Source organism: Alligator mississippiensis, chromosome 14 (genome assembly GCF_030867095.1).
Source record: "Alligator mississippiensis isolate rAllMis1 chromosome 14, rAllMis1, whole genome shotgun sequence".
NCBI classification, from domain to species: domain Eukaryota; kingdom Metazoa; phylum Chordata; order Crocodylia; family Alligatoridae; genus Alligator; species Alligator mississippiensis.
The window spans coordinates 42,171,668-42,194,057 of NC_081837.1; the positions used below are offsets into that span (position 1 = coordinate 42,171,668).

Sequence of the window (22,390 nt, forward strand, 5' to 3'; positions counted from 1 at the left end):
GAGAGACCTGGACTGGCAATAAGGGTTAATCTAGGCTAGAAATCCGAAGCAAGTTTTAACAATCATAAGGGTAATTAAGCATTGGAGCAATTTACCAGGGGATGTGGAGGATTCTTTCTCAAAAGCAACCCCAGAACTTCTAAAGAAGCCACAGATTTGGTGAAGAAATAGTTGGATGAGATGCCACAGTCTGTGCTACACAGGTGGGTCATAATGTCTCCTCTGGCTTCTATGACCTATCTTTCCCTGATGGACTGTAACAGGAGCTTAAGGAAAGGGTTAGCTGGGGATGGGAAAACAGGCTCTGAGTAATGTTTTCCTCCAAGTGATAGATGGTTCCTTTCACAGGTAGTTAAACAGAGAAGAACTGCCTGGGGCGGTGGTGCAAGAATAAGATTATTGATGTCTCATTCACTTTCATGACACAAGCAATGTGCCTAACCCCATTGCTGGCTGCACTTGAAAGTGCGTCAATACCTTGACTTGTTTTCCACAGAATTTCTGACAGCCCTTATCAGCTGGCAGGGCCACCTCCCCTCTGGCAGGGCCACCTCCTCTCTAGGCAAAGTTTCATTCCAGAGATTCTAGTCTGAAAGCAGTGGGATTCTTCTGGCTTGCACGAGGTGTGAAAGCAATTCATCCTTGTTTAGGGACAGATAGCAGTCTGACCCTAAGCAAGCTCCTGTTCACTCTCCCCATAACCAACAGCAGAATGGAGGGTTTCCAATAGTACAACATGACCTGGGTGCTTGCTTGTTAGTATCTAAGCAGGCCCCAGGACCTGGCAGGCGAGGGGGTAAGGGGGGTGGCGAGTTTTCGTGTGAACTTAGTTTAATTGTTTTTTATCCTTTTCAGCCAGTTGCTTTGGTTCCTTTTACTTGGCTCATCTCTTGAAGAATATGTCGGCTGTGCAAGAGCATTAGTGCAAGATAAACAGGCTGTCTAGCACCTAAGCAGGATGCAGTTGCCTGTCACCTGGCTGTACCTGGGTGAGAAGTCAATACAGCCCCTCAACCTTCAAGCTTTATGGAAGTTTCCAGTGGATCCAATGCTGGGAAAGCAACAGTGGAGGAGCTTTCACAACCATAGGGGTACCAGGGATAGGAACAGTGGAGGAGCGTTCACCAGCGGGCTGGGTGAGGGGTTAGAGATGTGAAGGGAAATGACTGGTATGAAGCTGGGGACAACCAGGATGTCCTTAGTGAGTGTGCTTCTCTGGAAGTATGACACAGAGGACGCAAAGCTATGTAGGGAGGTGGGGGGCAATTCTGAAAATAATTTCCTCATTCTTGTAACTCTTATCATAGGGAGAACATGGGCAGTGCACGTGACACATGCCTCTCACCTTGGCTGGGTGATCAGCTTAATCTCAGAGTGGAGTTCCTAAGAAGAACAAAGTCAACAACAAGGCTCATTGGTATTAAAAGGAAATCAGCCTGCGGGGACTTTGCGACTGCCAGGTGCCACAGTCTTGTCACCCTCCTCCTCGTCCCTGCTGCTTGCCCTTTGGCCCCCTCGGGTGCCTGCTCTCTGCGCCTGTCTCTTGCATGCACCTAAGTGGAGAGTACAGGTGAAGGACTTCAGGGAGCAAGCCCAGCCCTGGGCTAGGAGAGCCCTTGCTGTGTTTGTCGATCAGGCGCCATGCGCGAACATGCAGCTTCGTGCGCTTTGTCCAGAGGCACAACTGGAAGGCAGCGTACAATTGCACCATATAGGCTACCCAAAGTACATAGATACCTACATATACCGATGCATGGATATAACCTAGATGGGTTAGCCTATACGGTGCAAATCTACCCTGTCGTCCAAACTATATTTTTCCCTGGAACAAGTGTATGTATATATGTATGTGTGTGTGCACACTAACCAAAGTATGTACATGCTTGTACACATACTCATACACAGCCCACAAGCTCTATTTTTTCCATGAATTTTGAGAGAGGCTGCTTTGCTCTCTCTATATAGTGACTAGTTCATATAGACACAGAGGGCAAGCGCAACCTGTCCATGTTACATACTGTGTGCGTATGTGTGTGTGTGTAGCCTCTCTCCCTCTTTCTCTCTCATACACACAGTGTTTATAAAATCCTTGTGCAACTTTAAACTTTAATAACTTTGGATGTACACATGAGAGAAGCAAACTGCAAACGGTGATTGAAAGCATCATTCATTCAGTTTTTTAGCATAGTGTAAGTTATGCATAGAGTAAAGATCACAATTCATGGAATCATTCAGCAGCAACTGAAAAATGTTTGCTACGAGTTGGAAAATCAGACTGAACGATGTATCCTGAAAGACAGCAGTTAGCTGAAGTCTAGAAGTTTGAGATGTGTTGTATGAAAAATGAATGGATGATGTTTTCTGTCGCCGCAGACGGTTTGCTTCTTTCGTGTGTACATCCACAGTCATTAAAGTGTGAAGTTGCATGAGGACTTTATAAGTGTGTGTGTGCATGTCAGGCCTAGTGGCTGCGGTACTGGGTGTTTATAAAGTCCTGGTGCAACTTCGTTTTAAGGTGTGCCAGGACTTTACACCCGGTGCGCAGCAGTCACTACGACACGCACACAGCCCCGTCTAACTCCCTCTCCTGGAGCTGTGGGGTGGGTCCCTGCCCCTGCCCCTGCTCCCGCTCCCCGCGCCGGGGCGATGCGGGCTCACTCCCATCCCGCCGCGATGTGCGGCCGCCTCCGGCTCCTGGCGCTGCTGCTGGCGCTGCTGCCCGGCGCGGGCGGTGAGTGGGGAAGGCGGGCGGGCAGGCGGCGGCGCCGGGGCCGGGGCCGGGGCTGCCCCGCTGCAACCGGCTCTGCTCCCGCGCAGGTGAGTGCGGGCCCCCGCCCCCGGTGCGCGGCGCCCGCCCCGCCGACCCCGCCACCAGCTTCCCCGAGGGCGCGTCCGTGACCTACGAGTGCCTGGCCGGGCTGCACAAGCTGCCCGGCATGGTGCAGACGCGGCTGTGCCTGCGCGGCTCCACCTGGTCCCCGCTGGAGCCCTTCTGCGACCGTGAGTAGCCCCGCACGAGCCTCTCCCCAGGGACCAGCTCTGCTCAAATCCTGCCCGGGCTCTGCTGCTTTCTGGCCCCTGCCTCCTTCCCCTGGAGCAGCAAAGCTGCATGCTCAGGCGGGTTGTAAGAGGCAGGTGGGGCCGGGCCTGCCTGGAGCAGGGGGTTGGACTAGGTGTCATGGTCCACGCTTCTCAACTATGGAAGAAAAGCAGCCCCTTTCTTCAGCCACCCAGGTAGGTGATGGACCGCGGCGTGCCATTCCCTGATGGTCCTGCTGTCTCTTCGTACCACGCTTGTTCCTGAACCTTTGCAGCTAGCACCGCGTTTTTATTCATCAGCCCCGTTGACAGTATTATGTTGCGTGACCCACAACTACGTTTCATAGAAGCGGGACGTCGGCTCCTGCGGTGCCCCTGCTTTCCCTGCGGCAGGTCGGGTGTGGGGTGTGTGTTGGGTGGCCTAACGTAGGTCTTAGATTATGGATGGCACAGGATGGTTCATCTAGTCACCGGGAGGTTGAAGTAGGTGACTTTGGAGGTCTCTCTGTGACTTATGATGCATGATAGAAGGCTAAAAAATGCAACTTGTGTTTAATCCCTGTCTCTATTGCTATTTTTGTGCGCGTTATCTTTGTTCCTAGGAAGCTGTAGCAGCCCAGCGAGGGCCAGGTTTGCTCAGCTGTCAGAGGAGGACGAGAGAAAGAGCTTCTACCCTGTTGGGAGCACCGTGCGTTATATCTGTCGCCCCGGGTATGAGAATGTCACTGCAACGCAGCCAACCAGTACTTGTCTTGAAAATGTAACCTGGTCAGATATCCCCGAGTTGTGTAAAAGTGAGTGTCTTTTTTGCTTCTTCCTATGGATCTAGTAACCAACCCGGACTAGACAGCAGGAGAGTGTTAGGGAGGTGACCGCGGCTGATCTGTCAGCATTAACTTGTGTGACTTTTAGGTTGAAATATCTTTTGGTCCATTGATTTCCAATTCCTTCTGAGCTGCAAATGAGGCAGTGGACAGTGGACACCCTCACGATTGGGCACTGATCCTTGCTGCGCATCAGTGGTTCAGCGTGGGTGGTAGTTTCCATTGCTTATTCTATACTTGGAACAGAAATCACAAATAATGCAGTAACTGTTAGGCAGGGTTTTAAAATGATTAGCATGATCTCAATGCAGCCGGTAGGAGAATGAGAATACTCCTACTGTTTTGTTATGGTGTCAGCATGCTGCATCTTCCAGTTGGTGCAAAGGTCTCTTCTAATGCAGGGTTACAGGAACTAGGTAAATGAAACCAGTCTTCGCTCTCCCTCCTTGAAAAAATGGGTTAAATTGTCTATTGCAATTTGCTACAAATGATTTCTGGTGCATCTTTAGGTGCAAGTGCTCTGGCCTGGCTGATTTAAACAAGCACTTTCTGTGCATAACAGCTTTATGGGCAAGAGTCCTTGTTTATAGCAGGGACAGAAATGTTTTCCTGGCATAACTGTTCATTTTCTACTTATTTTTTTTGTGTTTTCCTGGACCCTGGCTCTCTTTCTTGTCTTGCCCATGGAGATGATACAGTTCTGAGTGCCCTTCTGGGGGAAAAGTACCTGCTGCTTTTCACAGGATCGTAGCTAACATTGCACAATGCAGGAGAATTTCGAGGTTGGAAATGGGGAATCAGGCAATTAGAAATGGACAAGGACGTCTATGGTTAAGTAGGATGAAAAGAAAGAGATGTAATACTCGAACTTAGGAGGTCTGAGGTTGTCTTGTTCTCCTGTAAGGATGTGAGGGAGTTTCCCTTCCTTTTAACATGCTGGCGCTAAGCTCGGTCTCTCCTAGGGAAATCTTGCGGTGCTCCAAAAGGACCAGAACATGGCAGAGCTGCTGTTATAACAGACTTTCTCTTTGGTGCCAGGATGAACATAATTTGTGACCCAGGGTGAGTCGAGCTGCACCGAATGATTCATAGAGCCTTAGCTGGGGTAGAGCTGCTGGTCAGCACTGGAACAGGGAGAATGAGAAACCTGGTCTTGTATTTAAAGAAAAAACCCCTACTCAGAGCAGATGCTAGAAGCCTGTTGCCAGGCCTGGGCTACCTGCTTGAAGAGTAAACATTTCTTAAAAGAAACGGGCCAAACATTGGGGCGCAAGATCCCCCGCACTAATTAGGAGGGCAAAAGGGACGGCTGTGGCATCATGGGTGTTGCCTGATGCATGCAAAGTGCTGTTGGAAAAACCTACCTAGTGTGCAAGCAGATTTGCTTGTAATTTCTTTCTGGGTGTAGTTTCCAATCTTGAGAATAACTGACCGATCTACTGGCTTGGAAGCCATAATGCAAGCATGGGTGCCATGGCTTAAATGAACACGTATGGTTTTATCAGCGTAGCACACCCTTGAGTGGCTTGTGATTCTCAACCCGGGTGCCTTGAGATCCTTTCAGGGGTGTTGCGGGGTGCCACACAATGTTAGCACTGTTACGTGTGCCACGTGATTCACAAACTAAATCCTGAGTTTTCAAAGAGGAATCCGTAGTCTTAAAACCTTTTTGACCCGTTAAGGTCTTTGTGAGTGCTTTGCACAGAAGAACTGCTCGATTTCTTTTGTGTAGTCCAAAAAAGGATTGAAAATGAAGAGCTGGCATTTTCCAAGGGGTGCTTTGAGGCTCTTGAGGGGTGCCTCGAGTCTAAAAAGGTTAAGGTGTGAGTATTTTGAAAGACTGGCAGCAAAGTGAGAGGTTCTGGGTATGTGCCTTCTCTTGCTCTTGCTGTCCAGACAGATTGCCTTTGAGCACATAGGAAAGACCTTGGTCATGAGAGAGTGTCTTCCTGTCAGGAAGTGAAGACGCTATTTTCCAAATAGCTTTGCTATTAAGGACCAATTGTAAGAACTTTGTAGGAGCCTTTTTCCCCCTTTTTCTTTAGGTACCAGTTAATCGGGCGGCCGTCCATCAGTTGTCGGTTGAAAGGAAATCAAGTTGCGTGGAGTGATCTTCCAACCTGCCAAAGTAAGGATATGCCTCTGGTCTTGGGAAGACTGGCGGTGTGTAGCAGAATAACTCTGCTGAAGAGCTTCACTTGACAGTGTCCAAATGAGGAGGATTTTGTAGAGGTTTTGGGGAGGGGGCAGGCATGATGAGAACTTATAATATTATGTTTAATCCCTCTGACTACCCACCTGGGGCAGCTTTTCATCACAGGGAGCTCCCCCTCCTTATCTGGACACCTCTCGACCTACTCTTTCTCTCTTCCAATGCAGGCTGCATGTTTGGTGGCCATTATATCAGCCAGATTTTACTGAAATGTACGCCCTCATGGCAGGACCCGCTCCCCAAAAACTGTATTTCTTCAGGACAAAGTAACCCTGAGGTCCTCATCAAGATAATTGCCTAGCGTATTTAGTTTGTTCAGCACACCTTCTGGGTTTCTGCAAGCTCTTATTCCCGTTAACAGCTGCTGAGGTTATTAGTCCTAGTGGCAGAGAAGCAAAGGCTGGTCTGCTTTTCCTATCCAAATGGGTGTCAGATGATGTCAAGACTTGCTACCAGGAGGTGAACAAGGGCACTTCAGGCCATGTCGAAGCACAGTTTGCAGAGAGACATGTCTTGCCACTTTCTTTGTTCAGTTCCCCAGTCCTGGAGCTGGTTAGAACAGCTGCCTGCAGTGTTGTTCCCATCACCTTTGGCAGAGCCCTTGGTCAGTGACTTTTCAAATGGGATTCCCCCTCCTTCCCCTTTCCTGGTAAGAGCAGCATGTGTCAGTCTCCAGCAGTGCAGTATTTATGGGCTGTCCCTGCAAGGGAGAGTTTGATCTTGCATGGTATATGTGACCTAGCAGGTGTAGGATATAGCCTGGGGAGTGATGTACTGCAATGTTCATAGCTGCTTTTTCTCTCTCTCGAGCAGTCATGGCAACACAACCTGCTACTTCCACAAGTGACCCCCCGGGACGAGCAGACGTGGGTGTTAATTCCACAGGTAAAAAAAGAACTGCCTGTTGCTTCAAGTTGGGAGGTCTGGGATGTCATTTGCAGTTGGATCCCAATAGAATAGGGTCACTTTAGTGTAAGCATCATGTCCTGTCTGGTCTCCTCTGTACTACAGATAGGGACCGAGGCTTTGTCACTGTACTAACAGGACCATCATCCATGGCTGGGGCCTCTACAGGCTTCGGCAGAGGCCTTGGTCAGTCACTAGAGACGTGAGATTCCCCGTCCTCCCCTTTTCCCAGTAAGAGCAGCATGTGTCAGCCTCCAGCAGTGCAGTATTTATGGGCTGTCCCTGCAAGGGAAGAGTTTGATCTTGCATGGTATGTGTGCTCCATGACTGGAATCTTCCTGGATAACCCATACCAAAGGGCCAAGGGTACAGTAGAGCAGGTTACCTGATGTTCTTTTCCTGTGTTTAAAAAGGAAAAGAAAACCTGTGACCTAACAGGTGTAGGATATAGCCTGGGGAGTGATGGACTGCAATGTTCATAGCTGCTTTTTCTCTCTTTCAAGCAGTCATGACAACACGACCTGCTACTCCCAAGAGTAACCCCCCAGGACGAGCAGACGTGGGTGTTAATTCCACAGGTAAAAAAAGAACCGCCTGTTGCTTCAAGTTGGGAGGTCTGGGATGTCATTTGCAGTTGGATCCCAATAGAATAGGGTCACTTTAGTGTAAGCATGATGCCCTGTCTGGTCTCCTCTGTACTACAGAGAGGGACTGAGGCTTTGTCCCTTTGCATGCTGTTTTTTTGTTTGCTTTCTGACAACTTGCTCACTTTACAGATCTACAACCATTTGTGCTTTGCTTGTTCAGGCCAGAGGGTCTAGATCTCAGGAGGGCTGAGCAGCTAAAGGTGAAGGCAGTTCTGCAATCCTGCCGCAAGTGAAAGGGTTCAGAGTTGGAAAATGGGAAAGAAGAGTAGTTTTTGGCTTTTATACAATGTGCTGTGCTAAGGGGACCGTGATCCGTGGCTGAGGCCTCTACATGCTGGTGCACCACAAGTGCAGGAGGGCTTTCCAATATTTTGTTGCTGTGATATCATAGCACAGGGTGGGTCACCTCTGCTAAGGCCTCACTGGGCTCTTTTTGGCATGACTATGGTCTGGTCTCTACCTAAGCCAGTGGAAGGAGCACTTGTAGATCTGGTGCTTTTTTCAGTTCTCCTTTTTTGTCCCATGTTTGATAATGACAAATAGGCAGACAAGGTTCCTTGCGTGAATTTGATATCTTTTATTAGACCAACCCAAATAGTTGGAGAATCGTTATTAAGCAAGCTTTCGGGTTCAAAAACCCTTCGCCAGGCCTTTTCGAACCCGAAAGCTTGCTTAATAACTATTCTCCAACTATTCAGGTTGGTCTAATAAAAGATATCAAATTCACCCAAGGAACCTTGTCTTCCTATGTCCTTAGACCAACACGGCTACAACCTAAACCCCTGCAACAATGGCAAATAGACTTTCGTGTCCTGTCCTCATGCCAGGCCTGTAGTTGTGCACGTGTGCGTGCGTGCAGGCACGTGTGCGTGTGTTTAAAAATGCCAATTGTGTCATGTTATTCATACTTTTAAAAAAATTAATTTCTGTTTCAAATAATTCACTCCAGACAACACTTGGCACCTCTACTGAACCTCACACCGAAGGTGATGATGGAATTTGTCTGTCAGTTTTAGAAAGTTACTGTCCCCACTGTACTGGGACGGGTAAATTTAATTTGGATGCTGGCAGTAGCTTTGGGCCAGTGCACACAGTGTTGCCCTCTTTATGCAGTCAGGAAGCACTTGACGGAGGGTGGTCTGGTGGGTATTGAGCTCGCTGCTCTAGGAGGGTGTGAGCTTGCTGCTGCTTCTCCAGTTCCGGCAGAGGCCTTGGTCAGTCACTAGACATGTGAGAGTCCCCCTTCTCCCCTTTTCCCAGTAAGAGCAGCATGTGTCAGCCTCCAGCAGTGCAGTATTTATGGGCTGTCCCTGCAAGGGAGAGTTTGATCTGGCATGGTATGTGTGCTGCATGACTGGAATCTCCCTGAATAACCCATACCAAAAAGCCAAGGGTATGGTAGAGCAGGTTACCTGATGTTCTTTTCCTGTGTTTAAAAAGGAAAAGAAAACCTGTGACCTAGCAGGTGTAGGATATAGCCTGGGGAGTGATGGACTGCAATGTTCATAGCTGCTTTTTCTCTCTCTCGAGCAGTCATGGCAACACTTCCTGCTACTCCCACGAGTGACCCCCCAGGACGAGCAGACATGGGTGTTAATTCCACAGGTAAAAAAAGAACCGCCTGTTGCTTCAAGTTGGGAGGTCTGGGATGTCATTTGCAGTTGGATCCCAATAGAATTGGGTCACTTTAGTGTAAGCATGATGCCCTGTCTGGTCTCCTCTGTACTACAGAGAGGGACCGAGGCTTTGTCCCTTTGCATGCTGTTTTTTTGTTTGCTTTCTGACAACTTGCTCACTTTACAGATCTACAACCATTTGTGCTTTGCTTGTTCAGGCCACAGGGTCTAGATCTCAGGAGGGCTGAGCAGCTAAAAGCAAAGGCAGTTCTGCATTCCTGCCGCAAGTGAAAGGGTTCAGAACTGGAAAATGGGAAAGAAGAGCAGTTTTTGGGTGTTGTACAATGTGCTGTGCTTATGGGACCGTGATCCGTGGTTGGGGCCTCTACACGCTGGTACACTACAAGTGCAGGAGGGCTTTCCAATATTCTGTCTCTGTGATATCATAGCACTGGTGGGTCACCTCTGCTAAGTCCCCACTGGGCTCTTTTTGGCATGACCATGGTCTGGTCTCTACCAAAGCCAGTGGAAGGAGCACTTGTAGATCTGGTGCTTTTTTCAACTCCCTTTTGTTCTTATTTTTTTTGTCCTGCATTTGACATACACTCTGGTTTGCTGTTGGGGGTGCTGTCTTCATGCCAGGCCTGTAGGTGTGCATGTTGGCATGCATGCATGTGTGTGTGTGTTTAAAAAGGCCAACTGGGGCAGATTCTTCATCCATTTTTTAAAATTAATTTCTGTTACAGATAATTCACTCCAGACAACGCCTGGGAACTTTACTGAACGTCACAATGAAGGTGATAATAGCATTTTTCTGGCACCTTTAGAAAGTTATCAGTTCCACACCTATAGTAATGATGTGAACAATATAAATATAAATGAATATACATACCCTGACTTTTCCTGTGAAATGCTTAATATTAACAAGTATGTTATGGTATTGTTTGGTATAACTGAGGGGGAAGAGTGTTACTTACACTTCTGTGGCTTCATTTTTGGCTTATTTTCCCCCCCTTCCAGATCCCCGAAATAGTGCTGCTATTCTGAGTATTGGTAAGTAACTTAAAACAGAAAAATACTCCACTGCGCTGAAGCTGTTACTGTCTCCACTGTATCTGAACAATTTAATTTGGATGCTGGCACTAGAGTTGGGCCAGCGCACTCAGTGTTCCCCTCTTTATGCAGGCAGTAAGCACATGCCTGGGGGTGGTCTGCTGGGTATTGAGCTTGCTACTCTAGGAGGGTGTGAGCTATGGCACTGGGCTTCTGTCAGTGACCCTGCAAGTCTGGTGCAGCAATAACTAGGATGCTGTTACTTATGGGAAGAAATGAGGTTCTCACCAAACTACCCTAATGTAGGAGCCTGAATGTACTAGCTTTGTGAGTGCCTGCTGTTCCCCCAACCCCTCCAAGTGACTTAACTATGGCAATAAGCTTCAGTCTGTAGGCCCCCATCCACCAGAGCAATTTAATGCATCCTCCTAAAATCAGTGGGGTTGCGGATGCATTTAGTGAGGCCCATTCTTCAGTGCCTTGCTGAACTGCAGTGTCAGAGCAGCTCTGTCAAGGAGCAGATAACAAGGCCCCCCTGTATCATGGGGACAACCAGTGCCCAGCAGAGCTATTGCAGACAGGGCTCTAGCAGTTCCCATTCTGTAACCTACATCTGTGTTGCATGGTTCTCAGATATCGAGAAAGCTAGAAGGTAACAGGTGGAGTAGAGCTGGAACGTCCTGGCTGTACAGGAGACAGCGTTACTAACCTGTATTCTGAATGAGCTGGAAGTCTAACGTGAAACGTTGGTCCAGAAGAAGTGCAGACATGATAGATGAGGAAGTCCCACTTGAGAGCCCCTTTCCAGATGAGCAAAAGAGTTCATGATCAGGGATTTAAGGAAAGGGCTTCTCTATTGTTCTAGTCTGCCGATGGTGAGTGTCAGTTCCAGCACTATACAAGGTGCAGCTGGTGTCTGGTCAAAACGGTATGTTTTGTGTAAATTTAATTCCCAGTTGCTGTGTCTTGTTTCTTCTCCCAGGACTTTTTGGGTCAATTGTTGTAATTGTAACGCCTGTTGGAATTATTGCAGCTAATAATAAGAAAAAGAAACGAGGTAAGTCAGTCTAAAATACCATTTGTAATTCAGTTTTGTTCCAAGAGCACATTCATTACCGAAAAATGACTGTGCGGAGTGGAGGCTAGGTTTGATGGGCCTGTTGCAGACTTCCTTAATTTTCATGTTATGAATGACGGAGTAGATCACATGCTGGTGACAAGAAACAAACAGAGCCCTGAAAATATGATGTTAGAAAACTGACTTCATCCAGCAGTGTAAGGAGCGACCTAGAAACCACTACTCAGAGACGACGCAAAAGAGAATGTTATGAGATGAATGCCCATCTGCGATGATAAGGAGGAGACAGTCCTAGATAAAGGGGGCTTGAAAACAAAAGCAGAAGCCAGGGTACTGGGTTAAAGAGCTCATTAAAATACTAAAAATCACAGCCCTAGGTGGGGAAAAAGTATGCTAATGAAACACACATGTATGTAAATGAGATACATAGCTAAAACACAGGTATAGAGACATGCTCAGTAAAGAACTTCTTGCGTCACTCCTTACAACCAATCAGCAAACAAATACGCTGGTGAGAACTTGAAAACTCCTGTATAAAAGATGCTTAGTGGTAGTAATCTGGTGTGCTTGTTACATGAAATTATTCCGCTCGCACCTTTTATTGCTAGCAATAAACCTTCTTTATACTTTCACCCCTGGTATCTTTATTGGCCTTTGCATACTGGGCACGATCCCAGACTTGAGCTGGGGCTCAACAGTTTTTGGCACCCCAGATGGGACTGCCTTAGATAAAGCTTTGCCCGGACTAACTGACGACCAGCTGATTACTCCTCCAGAACGAATGTCAGGCGTGCCCCGGGATCTCTTTTCCCGGTGAGACTTTTGCTTCAGGGGGAGCTGGATCACTGAGGCGGCAGTAGCCTAACGGTGCAACGCCATAGAGTGAAAGTACCAGTAACAGGCACCTGGGTGAGAGGGTAGAAAGGGCATAAGGCCTACCCACAGTACGTCTGCCTGGGATTATCTCTGTAAGTATTCTGTCTGGCCCGAGTCCAAGACCAGTGATTTTTCCCCTGTCAGGACGAAGACTAAGAACAGATCCCTGGATCCCAGGTAAGTCGGACGGCCAGAACCGGGAAGGCGGCCCTGAGATGGGTACTATTAAATGTACCCCCCTCTCTTGTGTATTGGGACATTGGGCAGAGTTTGGTGGGGATCCTATGACTAAGAGAAAGCTAAATTCTTCTGTGAAACTGCGTGGCCACGCTATAAGCTAGGTGATCAAGAACATTGGCCTCTGGGGGGAAGTGTTAATTATAATACCATCTTACAATTGATTTTGTTCTGCCAGCAGAATGGTAAATGGGAGGAATTGATGTATGCGCAAGCGTTTATGTCTCTTTGTAGAGATAGAAAGGTTTTGGAGGAATATGGATTGGAGGAGGGGGTTGGGATCTGTGAGATGGCAGTGGCTCGACCAACTGCAAATCCTTTCCTGGACTGTCCGGAGCCGGAGGCTCCCCTCCCTTTGCTGCCTCTACCTTATTCTCTTCCTCTTCCCCCTCCTCCTCCTCATTCGTCTGATTCCTCATTGGCATCTGCTCTTCCTGCTCCACCCCCCCCCCCCCCGAGGCGGAGGTTGAGAACAGTCCCCGACCCAGGGATCTGGAACAGCACCGACCATAGCCGTCGGGTGCTTGGCAATCTCCAGAATCCCCGACTTCTCCTGATATAACCCCGGGAGGTGGGTGGAGAGTACAGTTAGGAGCAGACTCCGGGGTTAAGGAAAAACATCGCAGGGAATCTGATCCTGGCCATGGGAAGGGAAATAGGGTATTTCCCCTAAGAGAACAAGTGGTACCCGGGCCTCTCGAAGATGACAGTGAGCCAACCTACCGTCGAACCTTTGTGCACATTCCTTTCACTACATCAGATTTGTATAATTGGCGGAACAATACCCCCAGCTTGAGAGAAGATCCTGAAAAGGTACGAAACCTGTTTAAAACGATTTTCAAAACCCATAACCCAACCTGGGCAGATGTTCAGTCTCTTTTCGATATCCTGTTGACACCAGAGGAAAGGAGGATGGTAGTAAACAAAGCCCGTGACTACGTGGAAAAGGAAATTACCGCAGGGAACCTGCAAGGAAATAGGGATGATCATGTCCCCACCCAGGAGCCAGATTGGAAACCAGACCAAGATATGACCTCCATCCGTGCCTATTGAGAATATATCCTCCGAGGATTGAGAGATGCTGTGAAAAAACCTCAGAATCTCAGTAAGGTGTATGAGGTTCGACAGGAGACGAATGAGACCCCGAGTGCCTTCTTGGAAAGAATTTACACTACTTTCAGACAATACACTCGCAAGGACCCGGAGGATGCATCAAACGCTCGCATGGTAAATATGATCTTCATAGGTCAGAGTGCACCGGACATTAGAAAGAAATTGCAGAAGACAGACGGAGCAACAGGTATGCCTATTTCCCAACTAGTAGACATTGCTTACCAAGTATTTACTAACCGAGAAAGTGTTCAGGAAAAGCAACAGGACAAGAAAGAGGAGAGAAAGATGAAAATGCAGGCAGCCCTAGTGGCAGCTGCAATCACTGGAAAACCCAGAAATGAGGGATCCCGGAGACAGCCTCAGAGGCGGGGTCCATTAGAGAAAGATCAGTGTGCCTATTGCAAACAAAAGGGACACTGGAAGCGGGAATGCCCCTATCAGAAAGTAGGTGAAGGTGAAAAGAAAAGAGAGGAGAGCAGTGGACTGTTTGCTTTTGGGAGGGATTCAGATTGAAGGGGACCGGAGGCCCAGGAGGGAAAGAAACTGTATGCCAGCTAGCACCCCCAAAAACGAAGAAACAACTACGGGGCTTCTTAGGTACAGAAGGTTTTTGCAGGATTTGGATTCCAAATTTTGGGGTTATTGCAAAACCTCTGTATGGAGCTACACAAGGTGATGCAAAGGTGCTCGAATGGACTGAAGAGTGTGAGCAAGCATTCTGCCAGTTAAAGCAGGCTTTTATTGAAGCATCCGCCTTAGGACTACCGGACATGAGTAAGCCTTTTTCCCTTTTTGTGCATGACCGAAGGCGGGTAGCCGTGGGAGTATTAACACAGAAATTGGGTAGCTGGCAACGACCAGTGGCATATTTTTCCAATTAGACTTTGTGTCATCCGGATGGCCTACTTGTCTCCGGGCTGTTGCTGCCACCTGTCTGCTAATAAAAGAAGCTAAAAAGTTAACCCTAGGCCATGAAATGACTATATATGTGCCTCACGCAGTGCTTACAGTCCTGGAGCAGAAAGGAGGGAGAAAAGAAACTCCAGGACATCAGAGAATAGGCAATGGGCCAGGAGAAGAATGGCAGGTGGATTTTACGGAGTTGCCCCGGCAACAAGGGATGAGATATCTCCTTGTCTTTGTGGACACTTTCTCTAATTGGGTTGAGTGCTTCCCATGTCGGACTGCCCAAGCCCGAGAGGTGGTCAAGGCACTCCTACAACAAATCATACCTCGCTTCGGACTTCCAAAAGGAATAGGGTCAGACAATGGCCCACATTTCATTGCACAAATTACTCAGGAGGTTTCTGAGTTCCTGGGAATCAGCTGGCATTTACACACCCCTTGGAGACCCCAGTCCAGTGGAAAGGTGGAACGTATGAATCAGACCTTAAAAAGACACCTTGCAAAGATTTGCCAAGAAGTTCGACTCAAATGGCCAGAGGCCCTACCCTTGGCCCTGTTGCGAGTAAGGGTCGCACCACATTCTAAATTGGGATTAAGCCCGTTTGAGATAATGTATGGTAAGCCTTACCCTCTGAGTCTGCCCATGGGTACTGAACAACAGTTACATGTTTTAGGAGAGGGAATGATTAGAGAATATGTATGGTCCTTGGTTTCTGTTTTGTCTTCCATCCATCAGCAGGTACGGGATGTGCTGCAGACACAGGATCAGTCTCCCGCCCCAGAAAACCGACTATTACCTGGGAGTTACACCCTTGTGAAAGACTGGAACGAGGAACCACTTTGAGCCAGACGGAAGGGCCCATATAGGGTGCTTTTGACTACCCCGACGGCAGCAAAGCTCGAAGGAATCAAGACTTGGATACATTCCAGTCGCCTAAAGCTGGTGGCTGAACCAGAACAAGAAGGAACCCGGGACTGGAGACAGAGAACAGTGGAAAGTGGAGCCAATAAGAGACTTAAAATTCCTATTCAGAAGAAAGGAACTTTAAATAATTTGTCAATATTTGATCAAGTTTTTGTTGTAAAGGGTTTTGTGTTATAGGGATTATGGTTTGTTGCTGTATCCAATGCTTACCTGTTTTTATATCTATCTTCAGGCCTAAGGTGAATCAAATGATTTTACAAACAAAGAAAGCTGATGATACTAGATTTTTGTTAAGCCAAATTGATTGGAGCAATCATAATAATAATTAAAAATGCTCCAGAGCGGGGAATGTAAGGAGCGACCTAGAAACCACTACTCAGAGACAAAGCAAAAGAGAATGTTATGAGACGAATGCCCATCTACGATGATAAGGAGGGGACAGTCCTAGATAAAGGGGGCTTGAAAACAAAAGCAGAAGCCAGGGTACTGGGTTAAAGAGCTCATTAAAATACTAAAAATCATAGCCCTAGGTGGGGAAAAAGTATGCTAATGAAACATACATGTATGTAAATGAGATACATGGCTAAAACACAGGTATAGAGACATGCTCAGTAAAGAACTTCTTGCTTCACTCCTTACAACCAATCAGCAAACAAATACGCTGGTGAGAACTTGAAAACTCCTGTATAAAAGATGCTTAGTGGTAGTGATCTAGTGTGCTTGTTACGTGAAATTATTCCGCTCGCACCTTTTATTGCTAGCAATAAACCTTCTTTATACTTTCACCCCTGGTATCTTTATTGGCCTTTGCATACTGGGCACGATCCCAGACTTGAGCTGGGGCTCAACAGCAGGTGTCAGTGTGATATCACTTTTTTGAAGCAAGGCAGGCAAGGTTTTTTGGGTAGATGTGATATCTTTTATTAGACCAACAGACTAGGTGGAAAAATGTTCTTTGCAAGCTTTTAGGTGCAATCACCCTTCTTCAGGCAGAGGGAGTCTCTGCTGATCTGAGATTCCAAGGAATGAAATAAAAATTTTGATGCAGTAAATCATCTAGCACTCTTCAGTGTAAGATCTGTGGTGCTTTGGAAGAGGTGTTCGAGGTAAACCCATATTACCCTGAAGAACTTAGGTCATTTTAGCATATATCACAAAGAGGCTTCCATGTTGATCTCATTCAAATAGTATAGTGCTTCATATAGTATGTGCAGGGTCCATGATGAAGATCAATATGCAATGCAGTTAGTCACTGGAGCTGGGTTTTTGGTTATAGCTGTGTTGGTCTAATGACGTAGGCAGGCAAGGTTCTTTGGGTAGAGGTGATGTCTTTTTTTAAATCAACTGAGTAATTGGAAAAAAGTTTCTTGCAACTCATGTCACGTGTATGTGTTAAGCCACAGTGGGGTCAAAACTGCAGGGGTGTTAGCCCCTGCTGAGGCCACAAAGCCTGCCAAATTTCAAGAAGATTGGTGCAGGGGTTTGGGAGGAACTGCACCTCAAGCTACCGACAGGCAAAACTCGTGACATGGATGACCCTGTGTATGTTAAGAAGCAGCGGGCTGAAAACTGCAGGGGTGGTGGCCCCTGCTGAGACCACAATGCCTGCCAAGTTTTAAGGAGATACGTGCACGAGTTTGGGGGGAACTGCACCTCAAGCTGCAGACAAGCAAAACTGGTGCCACACGTGACCCTGTGTGTGTTAAGGTGCAGCAGGGTGACAGCTGCAGGGATGGGAGCCCCTGCTGCGGCCACGACTCCTGCCAACTGTCGAGGAAATCAGTGCAGGGCTTCTGGGGCCCTGCAACTCTAGCTGCTGACAGGCAAAACTCGTGACATGGGTGCTTGTGCAACTGTGTCTTTTTGGGGCAGTTGACTGTCTGTATTGATTATTTCCTCTACTTAGTTTGTGGTTTTGTAGGTGTTAATCGTTGCTCGTTAACTCATTAACACCTACAAAACTACAGACTAAGGAGCAGAAATAATCAATACAGACAATCAACTGCCCAAAGACAGAGACAGTCAGTTGCACAAGCACCCATGTCACAAGTTTTGCCGGTGAGCAGCTAGAGGTGCAGGGCCCCACAACCTGCCCCCGCTGAAGCATCTGATGCTTCTCCAGATCCGAAGCATGGTCCAAAGCCTCGCACAGCCCTAGGGGATTGGAAACGAGGAGCTGGGATATCTATGTTGCTGAACAGCAGAGAACTAGACTATCATTTATGTGTCTTTCTGCTTTTTCATGTTGTTCTTGTAGTTATTCTGCTTGATCTCCAATCTCTCCTCACTCTGTAACAGACTCAACATCTCCTTTCTCTATTTTTTTTCTAGTGCTTAGGTTTTTGCTCCTAAGGTGATGGCTTTTTTCTCTACTTCAACCTGAAGTTTCTGTTATGCAGTTGTTATACATAGATTAGGTAATTTTTCATTAAAAAAATAACTAGGGACTTCCTAATCGCAAAACTAATATTTTTCCCTGCAAATACTGGAAAATCCACCCTCGGAGAGATTGGAGTATATCGCTGTTTTAGTTGGTAACTGCTTATCTTCCTTTTCAGGATGCAGGCCTGTTGCTGGCAAATACCTTTGACTTAGAAATGAGCAGGCCTAACATTAGAGGAAAAGAATGGATAACTGATTGAACTAATTTGATACACTGGTGCTGAATTTCTGTATGGAGATTAGATCTGAGATTATTACTGTTTTTGCTAAATACTTTCCTCTTGTGAACAAGATGTGCTGTTAGGATCCTCACTATTCGTGTGAAGCAGGAATAAAGGAATTGGATGCCTCCTCTTGACTTTGGAAACTGGATTATGAAACAGATCATTTGTTCTGCATATGCAGCTGGCTTCTTTTGCTTGGGCATGGTGTTAAATGCTTTTCCATGAAGAACCTACTAGCCAACTGAGTGTGGTGTGGTACAGACTGAGTTGTGGACAGTAATCTACTCAGCTGACTACTTATCCGCTTCCACCTGTAAGTGTGTATTATCCTTCTTTTAGCATGGATTAACAGACACGGAAGGAATTCAAAATGGACTGCTGTCACTTCTCACTGCGATCTTTATTTTAAAGCTACTTTTTACACAATTTGTCTAGTGGTGGTCTCTGAAAAGACTTCCCTTTTGTTCTTGGGTCCATAACACCTGTTCTCATCGCAAGTTTGATATCTGTTGCATCTTTCCAAAAACGGAAATGTCAGAGGACTTTGTGAATTTACCTGGGACTCCAAAGCTGTTCCTTATACTGCTTTTCTTTTTTTAAATCTGTTCCTATCAGAATAAGAAATCCTTGCTGCTTTCTTTACAATCAACTAGCAGTACCCTCTAAAAAGTGAGCAACGGGATCAAAAGTGTATTTTAGAGCACATTCTCTAAGCATCAGGGCTTAAAAAAGATTATATTTTAGTAATAAAATACTGTCTTTACACTTCTTGGAGAACACTTCTTAACTTCAGACAATGCTTTTTCCTGTAAGTATTTGTGTGTTTTACAATCAAACCTTTTAGGTGCACTTAAAAAATGTAAGATGTTTATTTTTAGTATATTTTTGCAGCTGTACTGGGGTTCATTCAGCAATACAAATACATTTTTCAGTGATTGAGAATATCCTTTTTGGCATGTCACTGTCTCTTAAATAAAGGAACAGATTGAATTTTATTAGATGTTTACGATTGTGAATCCAAAAAGATGACAAAGCGGTAGGGAAATACAAATCACCTAAGCGAGGGACTAACGTTAGGGAGATGGGGGTGAGGAGGGGAACACAACTAGGTTACAGAAAATACAATGTTAGCCAACTAAGCCTGGTGGTGGGGGAAGGAGGGGAGGGGGTTTGCGATGCTGAGAGAGAAAGAAGATAGATGCATACAAACCCGGACAATGGTGCACAATGGTGGAGGAAGTAGGTCGACAAGTGTCTTAGTCCATATAGAGTCTCATCGCGGGGGTCTCCTTTGGGTGGAGCGGGGTGGTCTGTCGCTGAAGATTCCTCTTGAAGTGAAGTCCATCAGGTGCAGAGCGGGGTTCAAGTGGTCCCCTCTGGGTCCAGTCTGCGAAGCGCGTGAAGCTTCCACTGGGCATGAAGTGGTTGCTGGAGTCCCACTTTGAGGTGACATTGAAGACCTTGTCCTGGTCGGGTTTGGCTCTCAGGTTGTCGGAGTACTTGTTTCAGATGGCGTCCTTCAGGAACCGCTCCAGGAAGGTCCTTGTGCAGGGCATCACGGTGACGCAGTTGGCATGTGGGGCTGGTTGCAGGGAAACTCCCAGCTCCTGGCGCTCCTCGGTCCAAGTCCAGGCGCACCTGATGCGCTTCCCGAGGCGGTGCGTGGCATCGCGGGCTTGGCTTCACGGCAAGGCAAAGTCCCCGCAAAATTAAAAAAAAAAAAAAATGCTGTCCCATAAATTCTTTGCCAGGCAGCCTAGGAGTCCTGCCTATACACCAGCTTGTTGTAGGACCCACACACGCTGAGAAGACGACTACTTTGGTAGTCTGTACATACATGAATATCCTCTGCTCAATGACGTTTTTCTGAACTTGTGCCAAACACCACTCCAGGTCAGTCCAGCTGCAAGCAAAAACCAGATCCTCAGGCTGGAAAATCAAAGGCAGGTGGACAGCTGGATATACATCAACCAAACACAGGTTTAGCAACACTATTTGCATACAGAGAGTGCATTAAGGCATAGGCACCACCACTACAAATCCAGTGTTGTTAGGGGGGAGGGTTGTCGCTCTCTAGAGAGATGCTCTGTCGCTGTTTAGTTTTTGCCTTCCATACATAGGCTTTCTCCCCCCTGTAGCCCTTCCTCTCAGATTGCCATTTGATAGAGATCAGTAACTCATGTGACTAAGAGCTGTAGCATATATCATCCCCATTAAGCTTGTTTTTCTCTCTTTTGGCACCTTCAGGGAGTGCCCCAGCTTTTCTCCACTTAAGCAATTTGGAAGGGCAAACTTGCTTGAGGAGAAATCTTGCCCCTCCCTATCCCCTCCTAAGTTAGATCATCCTCATGGAAGAAAACAAGCATTGTGTAAGACTTTGATTTTCTAATGTCCTCTTATTCCAAATGTAAACGATGTCTCAGGAATGAGTCAGCAGATAGGTGGAAAATACCCTGGGACCAAAGTTAAACTCTCCAAACTCTCTAATTGCTTTTCAGAAATGCTCAGCTCTCACTTAAGCCCTCAAGTAAGGGCCAACTTTTCAAAAGAGCTCAGCGCCGCATCTTAACCCAGCTTGCTGAGCTTTTTGGCAGGGAGAACCAGATAATGGTTGTCTTTGGTATTTCAGCTGCTGGGCTGCTTGTGTATCTGAAGTGATGTCAAGGACCAACTCCCTCCCTGCATTTCCTGAAGCCAACTGATTCAGCCTGAAAGGATTTTGCAGGACCTCTCAGTTACTTTCTCCAAACTCCCCCCTCCTCTGTCTCCCCTATCCCTTTAAAAGTCTGAAGTAATGGTCACGGATGAGGTGAGATGCATGTTGCATGCTCGGTAGGGAGACTGCTGTGTGTTCATCATCAGAGCAACCTGCAGTGAAGCGAGATTCTCAGAAAGGCCAATTAGCAGCTGTGTCTAGCACCTCAATTTTAAGATGTTCCTATTTGACTGTTGAAGACTTGAGAATAGACTCCCCTCAGAAGTGGTGCAAGCACCTACTCTGGATACCTTTAAGAAACACTCGGATGCCTATTTTACTGGGGTGATCTGACCCCAGCTGACTTCCTGCCCCTTGGGCAGGAGTCTGGACGCAGCAATCTCACGAGGTCCCTTCCAGCCCTACCATCTACGAATTTTGTTCAGTTCTTAAAATTTAGCCAAATGGGAGGAGGGACATTTTCCCAGAAGTGGTAGAAGGCACAACCGAGCAAGATTTTGAGTCCCTGCTCCAAAGCATGGGACCAACTCCCTCCCTGCTCCAGATCATAGACCCACAGCCTCTGATCTCCCGTGGCATGACATTTACTATGAAAAGTGGCACAGGTTGGCATCCCGGTGCCACCTTTGAAGTGTGTTAGCTTTTTTTTTGCCTTCATGTCAACAAGAAGTCAAGCCAATAGGAGCCTTGTTCTCTTTTAGAGAAGTCATGGGGTCCTTTGTGAGAACTACCTCAAGACAGAGATGTTGTGAAAAGATCTTAGAGACGAGAGTAAACTTCCTTCGTTACAATGAGCGAGTCAAGTGCTTTGTCTGGTGATCACATCAGTGATGACTATCCAACTGTGGAAAATTATGCAGCTGTAATTTAGGAACCAGAGCTGTGGTAGGTGCTGTGAGTGTGTGGCCATGGGTGGGGCCCTCATTTGGGAGTGCAGAATGTGGTTAAGTGTAGTCTGTGACTCCATTCTTCCACTTGAGTGCTGACATTGCCGGGGGGAGTTCAGAGGAAATGTGTTTGCTGTGCTGTCGCCTTTAGCTTCACATCCAGAGGTGTTGAAAGTATGCCAGTCACTATCCAATGAACTTTATTGTGTGCAGAGGTTAACTCACAACTCCTACACTGGAATCTGTGTTTTGGCTGCTGTGCTTCTAGTTCCCGTCTAAAGAAAGGACTTTTTCCAAATAATCCCAGAGGCTACTGATAAGGAAAATTCCTGTACCAGCATGCCCTGTCCGCATTGCATTTTGAATGCGTGGATTGGGGGAAAAACACTTGGTAGGCCCAAGAATGCCAAGCTGACTGTGGGACAGAACTTCTAATATTACCCACAAAAGCAATGGCAGCAATTTTAATGAGTGTTTAGAGGCCAGGAAGGCAGGCTTTACCCAGAGCAGCTTTCAGGATCCATTTCCTTTCATGTGGGTTAGTTGCCAGCCTGCTCCCAGAGTGACAGGGACTGGTTCTCCAGGAATGTCCAAGCTCTTTCCCATCAGTTTGGAGTTTCCTATGTGGCAGTGTATGGGGCTGGATGCCCCACAGTCATGCAGGGTCCTGAGGGCTTCAGTTTTGAGTG

At 47.0% G+C, this 22,390-nt stretch overlaps 1 protein-coding gene across 3 annotated transcripts; it reads left to right on the top strand.

Moving 5' to 3' along the window:
* The first annotated feature begins 2,600 nt into the window (after positions 1-2,600).
* LOC132243167 (complement decay-accelerating factor-like) lies at positions 2,601-16,217 on the top strand. 3 transcript variants are annotated; one of them, XM_059717703.1, is made up of 13 exons: positions 2,601-2,731; positions 2,818-3,000; positions 3,642-3,833; positions 4,826-4,925; positions 5,909-5,991; positions 6,889-6,960; positions 7,485-7,559; positions 9,162-9,233; positions 9,991-10,041; positions 10,265-10,297; positions 11,280-11,354; positions 12,396-12,428; positions 15,244-16,217. In XM_059717703.1, exons 1-13 carry the CDS (start codon positions 2,647-2,649, stop codon positions 15,372-15,374), a joined length of 1,185 nt encoding a protein of 394 aa, XP_059573686.1. In that variant the 5' UTR covers positions 2,601-2,646; the 3' UTR covers positions 15,375-16,217. The 3 variants fall into 3 exon arrangements, with proteins under 3 accessions (XP_059573686.1, XP_059573688.1, XP_059573687.1); XM_059717705.1 differs by having other exon boundaries at positions 15,247-16,217; XM_059717704.1 differs by having other exon boundaries at positions 2,602-2,731; positions 7,488-7,559.
* Positions 16,218-22,390: the final 6,173 nt, after the last annotated feature.

Coding starts and splice junctions, on each gene's coding strand:
- LOC132243167 (XM_059717703.1), top strand. CDS start 2,647: ATGCGGGCTCACTCCCATCCCGCCGCGATGTGCGGCCGCCTCCGGCTC. Junction 7,560..9,161: donor CGTGGGTGTTAATTCCACAG/GTAAAAAAAGAA, acceptor TCTCTCGAGCAG/TCATGGCAACACTTCCTGCT. Junction 12,429..15,243: donor AACAGATCCCTGGATCCCAG/GTAAGTCGGACG, acceptor TCCATCCATCAG/CAGGTACGGGATGTGCTGCA.